This window comes from Medicago truncatula, chromosome 5, assembly GCF_003473485.1.
Source record: "Medicago truncatula cultivar Jemalong A17 chromosome 5, MtrunA17r5.0-ANR, whole genome shotgun sequence".
NCBI classification, from domain to species: domain Eukaryota; kingdom Viridiplantae; phylum Streptophyta; class Magnoliopsida; order Fabales; family Fabaceae; genus Medicago; species Medicago truncatula.
The window spans coordinates 27,960,898-27,969,910 of NC_053046.1; the positions used below are offsets into that span (position 1 = coordinate 27,960,898).

The window sequence follows — 9,013 nt, forward strand, 5'->3', positions numbered from 1 at the left end:
GGACCAATACCAATATTTTTACAAAGTGCAGGGACCAATTCCAAACAAAAAAAAGTGTAGGGACCAATGCCAAAATCTGATGAAAGTGCAAGGACTAAAGACATATTTAACCATATATATATATATATATATATATATATATATATATATATATATATATATTGTTTTCATTTATTAAAAAAAAAAAAAAAGTTTAGACTAAGTGTATGTATAATATCACTATCTTAGCTAATTTTTCATTAAACCTCATTTGGTTTTCACTTTAATTTGGTCTATTCGAAGTTGTTGGTAGTTAATCTGAAAACAGTCTCCGTGAGCTTAGCTCAGTTGGTATGGACAATGCATAATATATGTAAGGTCCGGGGTTCGAACCCCGCCCACCAAAAAAAAAAAAGTTAATCTGAAAACAGTAACCAACAAACATTAGTTTAGTATAAATAAAATTTAATTGTCAATCCACCAATAAGAATTAATATTTTTTTTTAATGTTCTCTAGCATATATTTGTTTTGCTTATTAACCTTAGAACTTTTTTAGGCCAATCCTCATCTTATCATTGTGCCCTCAATTGTTCTATATTGGTTTCACCAATCCATTCACCTATATCGTTGTCACCAAAGATCTTACTCTATTACAGCTTTTTTTGATGTTGGTTTCATACTTTTCAGGCCATTTGTATTTTTCCTATAAACAAACATGTCATGTGTGGAGCATGATCAATCATTTTACAAATAAGATACATTGTATAAGATTTCAAGCCCTATCTGAGTAATTTATCATAATTCTTAAGTGAATAATAATCTTGACTAAAATAAGACACATTACATAAGATTTGAAGCTATAAATATCATGCTCAACCATTTACTTGTATATAGTATGTTCAAACACGTGAAAACCTACATATGGCTCATTATTTTTACTATATGGTTCAATTGTATATAGCGACAATTACATAATTGCGTTGCTCTTTCAAGAAGATTCAAAACATTAAAGCACATTTGTCAAGATATATCTTAGAAGGAAGTGGACATGTATATATGTATCAATGAGCATGGAATGCAGCAGCAGAAATTCAGGAGAGAAGATGGTGAGTGGTTGTTTTGAACATTTATTTTGGAGAGAGAAATGAAGAACAATAAATTTCTGTTTATATTTTGGGTAACTCATATGACTTGGTTAATTTAATGGCCGAAGATGTTGATAAGCCTTTAGTTCTATTCTAGAGTGTTAAATTCAATGTTATAGGTTTATTCATGATCATTGATGTGGATCGGTTTGATTTAATGGAAGAACAGTGTGTTGAGAGAGATCATCTATCTGAATATTTTATTTGAATAAACTCTGAATTTCTTTCATTATAAATTCAATGACTGTACTATTGTATGGTACTAGTAATTTCAGCTTAATAACCATCTACTTATCTTTCTCTTTGTTTTAGCTAACTAAAATAAATATTTAGTGTCTTTGACACCAGTAGAAGAGGTGTGAAGGTATCTCCCCACGATTTAATCTTGTTGAGCCCATTGTGGGACTAACCCGAAAGTCGATAGCGGAACATTCATTAATTGTTTACATATGATTATGTACTTTTTAAATCAGCGACTCAAAGAATCAAACTCATATTATTTTTTTTTTTATTTTTTTTTATTTTTTTTATGGAGATTGATGTTAGCAATTCTTTCAATACCACGTTAGTATAACACCTAGTTATTTCTATATTTTTTTCTTGATAAAATAGTTATTTCTAATTTGAATGTAGAAAGGATTCTCAATTTTGTAGTCTAAAATATATATTTTTTTTTTTATCTAATTATACCAACCATGTTAGTATTATACCTAGTTATTTCTATTTTGAATATAAGAAAAGAATCTCAATTTTGTAGTCTAAAATAGAAAATAAGAAAAGAATCTTGTTGATGTTGAGCCCATTGTGGGACTAACTCGAGAGTCGATAGCGGAACATTCATTGATTCTTTTTATATTTAGTTTTATTTAAGGAATAATCAAGAATTAGTTGTTTCTAAATTCAAAAAATAAAAATAAAAACATTTCGTGGTACGAATGTTATGTATGCTTTAGGATTGGTTCCAATAGGACTCTTTGATGTTGCTCCAATAAAAACATTTCGTGGGTAATGTTATATATGCTTTAGGGTTAGCTACTCCAAAAAATGCCACCACAAAAAACAATATGTATCATGATCGAGCTTGTGTTTACACGCGATTGTTAGAGCAACTGTGGATAGCATTCCTCTTCTTCAAAAGCCTAACGGACGCAAATAAATATGAAAAATATACATAAGTATGCTATGAATAAACATATTGGTTAGTTGAAGTTGAGGCATTAATGAATTGGAAAATTCTATGGTGAAGTCATTAGAATGATTTTTTTGGTGAAGTCATTAGAATGACCAATCATTGAATATTTATGTATTTAATACATGTCACGTCAAATTATATGGTGTATTGTACATTTGCTCATACAGTATGCCACTATATATTTACTTATTGCAATTGTATCCCTAATTAAATCAAAATTAAACTTCATTATTATTTATTTTTTTGCCAACAATCGCTCTCTATTTTTCTTTTATCACCACACGCTCCCTCCCTGCTTTTGCAATTCTCCATTCCACTCGAAGGTACTTTAGATTTTCTTTCTTGATAATTGTCATGTTTTTTACGGTTAGCCTGTAGTTTTTCATATAAAGTTCATGCTTCAAAATTCTTATGTTTAATTGAAACAGTTTAATGTGTTTTCTTCTTAGTTTCTCGTTTGGACTCTGATAACTACTATCAAATTTGAATCCCTTTCTCTTTGATAATGAAATTAGGTGATTTGCTAGAATTCTATGGTTAAATCCCTAATTTGGGTTAGCAAAATGTATAATTTAGGTTAGCAAAATCCCCTTCCACAGATGAGGAAGAAAGAGAATGATTAAAAATGATTTAATTTGAGCATAAAATCGCCTTCTGCATATGAAGAAGAAACGACCAAGATGAAAAAAGTGAATAATTTGCAGATGATGAAGAAGAACAGACGACCAAAATGAACAGATGAAGAACAAAAATGAATTTATTTTAAATAAAATAAGTTAATAAATCAAAAGTAATTAATATTTTATACGAGGACTGATTTGCAATAAGATATAATTTAGTCTTACAATGGTCCATCACAAAGATATTAGCTGACATGACATCAACAATCATGCTATTGGCTAAATAAAATGACTTTTTCAAATAAGTCATTTTCTTGACTACACCATAGAGCCCCTGGATTGGAAAATTATATGATCGTGCTTTTAAAGATCAGTTAGTATTTATTAAAAAAAAATCAGTCAGTATTAATTTTTTTAAAGATATTTTTTTCAGAAGATATAACTTTTTATTGTGTTTTTTCTTCAAATATGTGATTTTTTATTGTGTTTTTCTTTCTCTTGAAAAAATTAAAATAAAATAAAAGGATCGAAAAGATTATAGTTAAAAGTAGTGTGTCCGTCTATTTGTTTTTATCAAATAAATTAAGACCATAGTTGGCTTCTATTATGTAAAAAAAAAGAGTTAAATATAAATTAAAAATGAATTAGGATTAATTTAGATTTGGTAAAAATGAATTAGGATTAATTTAGATTTGATTTGATGAGATTCGTTTAAGGATTATATTAGAATTGATTTAACAATAAATTAGAATTAGATCAAATCTAATTTGAGTTTAATTAAAGTTATGTAAATTCAATTATTTGATTAGATAAAGAAGACCAATATTGTGAATAACAAAGTTAAATATCATATGCTAAATTTGAAAAGAAAAAGAATACTGCACCAAAACCTAATATATAGATACAAATAACAATATACTCTAGTTACTTTATTGCGTGGTAGGGCGAAGTGGAGGTGGAGAAGACAGTTGTGGGTGTGGGAGAAGGAAATGTCAGGGGAGTGTATCACTTTACTTTGTAGTCTTTCTTTGCAGTTTAATGTGACAGATACTTGGAGATGGCAGCTGGACCCTTCCGTAGGTTATACAGTTAGTAGCGTTTATCGGCTATTAACTTCTCAGGACACCCCTCAGGTGGATCGCTCAGAGGCTCTCGTCTGGCATAAACATGTCCCACTTAAAATTTCAATTTTTGCTTGGGGGCTGTTACGAAACTGGTTGCATACAAGGTCGAACTTGGTGGATCATGGTATTATTTTTTATGCTGCGGCCGGTTGCTTGACAGGATGCGGTGATACCGAGACTTCTCAACATTTATTCATTACGTGTGATTTTTATGGCTCTTTGTGGCATAAGGTGCGGTCTTGGCTTGGTGTCTCAGGACCAGACCCTCTTAATGTCTCAGACCACTTTTATCAGTTTACTCATTCAGCAGGTGGCTTGCGAGCAAGGCACTCATTTATGCAACTTGTTTGGTTGGTATGTGCGTGGATCACATGGAATGACCGTAATCAAAGGTTGTTTAATAATATAGGAAGTTCCATAGATCAGTTGTTGGATAAAGTTAAGCGTTATTCTCTTTGGTGGTTAAAAGCTAGTAATGCCATCTTCGTTTACGGTTTTAACTCTTGTGGTAAAGTCCTATGGTTTGTTTTAGAATTGGCTAATATTTATGACTAGCTTTGTATATTTGTAATTATAGGGGTCTTCTTGGCTAATATTTTTGGAGATTCCTAACTTTGTTAATATATATTCCATTTTTTATTGTTAAAAAAAAGAACCAATACATTTTCTTCATATTTTTACTCGAATTTGCGATACTACTAGTTTGAAAACTATAGAAATGAATCACATTAGTCATTTTTAATCAAGAACTATGTTATTGCTTTAGGACTATAATAAGATTTTTACAAGAGCTTTAACTTACACTTTAGATTGTGTGATTTATGGACTATGATGTGAAACTTCTAATGAATGTTTACTCTTTATAGATTTTTGAGTGACCCAATTGTAGAAGTTGGAGTTATGATCTAATAAAGAACCATTGGCATTCAAGACCTTACCTTCAACTGTATACAGACACATAACATTAATGAACCGTGCCATATACTATCTTCTCCCCTTCCCTTCCTCACCGACTTTCTAACCATAAGTACCAAATCAATTTATAGCATGTCATGAAGAAGCCAAATTAATTTAATTTATACCAGTCCTCTCTGGTTTTGTTTTGTTGTGCTACATATGTATACTAGTTCAAATGTTGTTGCAAAAGGCATAGAAAGTATTCACATGTTTGACAAATATGATGATTAAAATTTCACATGTTATCTTGCTCTTATATATTACAAGTCCGTTTAGGTTTTGAGACATACTGTAAGCACATTAATTTTCCTATTTTCCTATTGAAGTTGTATTATCACATTCCCAATGTTTTCGAGTTGTGCAATGTTTTCCTAGTTAATGAGAGTGAGATCTAAGTTAATTTAGCATGATACCAAAGTCGGATTTTGTAGGATATATGGAATATGGACGCGAGCTCACATTAAGTGTGATCAGTGGCGGATTTTGAAATTTTTTTCTCAGTATTGTATGAAATATATATCAAATTGTTTGAAGGAAATATCATAATTGTTAACTGGTCCAGTGGTTTATTTTGCTTGATTGCAGAGTAGGGGTCCGGGTTCGAATGAAAAATAAAGAAAGAGGGGATGGCAGGTTCGATCACGCGACCTCCATATGAAAAACAAACTTCATTTCTGCTGCACCAACTGAGTACTAGTGTTAAGATTATGCCTAATTTAATATATATAGAAAACTTGGGGGGTACCATGGCACCTGCCTGTCCCAAGGAAGATCCGCCCCTGAGTGTGATGGTAGGCATTGAAGAAGTATTTTGAATCGCACAATATCATAGTATTTTGAAAGAGAAAATACCATTTTAACATTAAGTTGATATATATTTGGAATAAGTAGTAATTTGGCAATGAGCTTATATTGAGAGACAAAATAAAATCTAAGGGTGTGTTTGGATTGAGGGTTTAGGAGGAGAAGGGAGGGGAGGGTTTACTTTTCGTTTTTAAATTACGGACTATATGACATGTTTTTCTAAAATATATTAAGTGTGATTGAAGTATTATATGGTCGTTTATCATGTTAATATGTTAACTTTTTATAAAACATTTCATAGTGTCTGTAACTTAAAAATGAAAAGTAAACTCTCCCCTCCTTTCCCCCTCATAAACCCTCCATCCAAACACACCGTAAGTGTTGGAGGGAGTAAGTTACACCACCAAGCTCGTTAAGGGTTTAGTCTACATATAGGACAAATTATGTATAAAATAAGAGATTAACGTTAATTAATAATACCAGTAAGCAATTTCCTTTAATTTTTTAATGTAATGAAAAAAATTGAATTCTTCAAAATATCCTTATAAAAATATGTCTTATAAGAACATTTTTAACCGGCCCCTCCTGGAAAAAAGTACTTCAGATGTGGGAAAGTGTACTGCTCCATTGTTGAAACTACCCCTCCAGTTATACATTACCAGAAATAAACAATATCACACTAATAATCAGGAATATAATGTTTTTTCCTTCAAAAGAAAAAAGAATATAATGTTTTTTTTATTTATGTCATGAAAGATATAATTATATTGATCAAACAACCCTATCAGGTATTTAGAATAATGAAATTAGTTTATTAAAATTTACTTATATTTAAGTTCAACGACTTTATTCAAGCTTATATATATTCAAGTAAAAATTGCATACAGCCATAGGGGCTAATCGATATAAAGAAGCTTAGTGTAGTGCATGAGTTTGTGTACTATGAAACATTAGCCACTTGGACAACACGTCATAGTAATAAATAACCAAAGACCAACACCAATTTCGACCTTTCATGTCTTAAAATATTTCAACTACTATATAACCACCTAAAACACATCAAACACTTTGCACACAACTACTGGAGAGAAATTGAGAAAACCACTCTTGTTTATTTGAATATGGTCTCACTTCACAAAGCACTAGCCATGAGTCCAAAAAAAGAATCTTCTACAGATTTTGATGGTCCACAAAAGAAGAGAAAATGGGAAGAATCACCACTTTCTGATCAAGAATTCTTTAAGGATCTTACACATGATCTTGGGAAAAGAAAATCCATCTTTGATATTGAACTTCACCTCAAAACACCTTTGCCTTCAGATAAATGGCAACAATACCTCACTGTTCAGGTATATAATATATCTCACTCCCTTTTTATAAGCACATTTTCGCACTCTAATTTTTAATTAGAGTTCAGGTTAATATATTTCATTTTGACTTATTCAAAATAAATTAGAACCGAGGTAGCAATTATGTTCTTATGAAGTAATTTAATTAATACATATTCAATTTTTCTCATGCAGTCAGGACAAATACAATTGTGTAACACAAAGATGAATATGAAAACACAAGAATCAAAAAGAGAGTACCCTTTACCTGAAAAATCATCTCTTGGTCATTTAAGCTTAGACCTTGAGCTTAATTTGACATGTGAAACATTGAAGAAAAAAGAAGAAAGTTATTATGAAAAGAAGAATAATCTAGTGAATGAATCAATTAGCAAGAATAAAAAGGATTCTTCATCATGGTTATCATCATCATCATCAAATGGTGATGATTACAAAGAAATGATTGCAACAGTTTGTATGAAGTGTCACATGTTGGTAATGCTTTGCAAATCATCTCCTTCTTGTCCTAATTGCAAATTCATGCATCCACCACCAGATCAGAACCCTTCCAAATTTTTGAAGAGAACAAGGTTTAGTTTCTTGACATAATCAAGAACAATCACTTCTAATTGGTCCAATAAATAAGTCTATGTGATTTTTATTTTATATTTTTAGATTATTATTATTATATATTTAAAACAAAAGGGTAGTGTTTAATCTACCTCTAAGGAGTTGTAATTTGACTGGTAGAATGTCAATGTGTGACTTATTAGAAACTAACCTTGTGTATCATAATCATCAAATTTATGTATATATAAGAGTGTAGTTCTTGTTCATCCTAAATTTATGTATGTTCTTAACTCAGTAGTATGTTTCTTAAAGTTGTAAGGAAATGTTTTGTACTATACTACTATGATTTTATTTTCCAGTATAGTGTGAACAAAGTTTCAATATGCTGCAGGGTACTTTATCTTCAATCTCGTAAACTAATTAAGTTTTCTTTAATATGTAATATATAAATAAATTTCTTGTGAAATATATATATTATAATAGCTAGTCTGTGGAAAAATTAGATGCAACACATGTTAATAAAAAACATATACTAATTCTCATTCATTTTGTTCCCTGTCCTACAATAGAATAAAGTTAAATGATTTTCATGTCAAATTAAAGACACTAAATGAGAGTTTTAGCTAGAAAAAACTATCAATAAAATATTAAGAAAACTATTTTAAAAAAATACTGAGAAAATTAATGTTTCTGTAGTATGGTACTACTGCAGTATCTACTCATATTGATATGACAGTATAATCAAATGTAAATACTACAAAACTATGTTCCCAAAATTTGAAGAAAAATGTTGAGAGTGTGATTATGGTAATCCTTACGTTTAAAATTAGCCAATCTATGTACTAGTAGTATTTCTAAAGACCAAGATGATCACTTCACCGCAAAGTTGAGAAAAGACTTATAATTAATGAACGCAAATGAAGATAAAAAAATATGGCAATTGCATTAATTAGGTTACGTCGGTTATAGTACATTTCCATTCACATTAAATGCTTTATTGAGCGTTAAGGTGTTGCGTCATGTTCATTTATACGTTTTCTTGCTCCATAAATTCGAGAGGGTGAAGCAATAAATAGATAAACCTTACTACAAATTTCCACATTAAATAGCCATAATTTATAAGCTTCTATGTTACACAATTGTGGAAAAAGCTTATCTAAATGTAGGATCGTCAGAGTAGTAGCAAGTAGAAAGCCTATCATGATCATATTAATTAATTCATGAATTCAAAAATTTCAATATGATACTAGTGCACTATTGATTTTGTTCACCTTAGAATAGTTTTATTCATAA

General features: G+C 30.3%; 1 protein-coding gene across 1 annotated transcript; it reads left to right on the plus strand.

Moving 5' to 3' along the window:
* Positions 1 to 6,847: 6,847 nt before the first annotated feature.
* LOC11442297 (uncharacterized) lies at positions 6,848 to 8,103 on the plus strand. The gene is made up of 2 exons (XM_003615052.3): positions 6,848 to 7,171; positions 7,346 to 8,103. Exons 1-2 carry the CDS (start codon positions 6,944 to 6,946, stop codon positions 7,757 to 7,759), a joined length of 642 nt encoding a protein of 213 aa, XP_003615100.1. The 5' UTR covers positions 6,848 to 6,943; the 3' UTR covers positions 7,760 to 8,103.
* Positions 8,104 to 9,013: the final 910 nt, after the last annotated feature.

What these genes read in the sequence shown, in the direction of transcription:
- LOC11442297 (XM_003615052.3), top strand. Translation starts at nt 6,944, where the DNA reads ATGGTCTCACTTCACAAAGCACTAGCCATGAGTCCAAAAAAAGAATCT. An exon ending in AACAATACCTCACTGTTCAG is followed by an intron (nt 7,172 to 7,345) that starts GTATATAATATA and finishes TTTCTCATGCAG; the next exon opens with TCAGGACAAATACAATTGTG.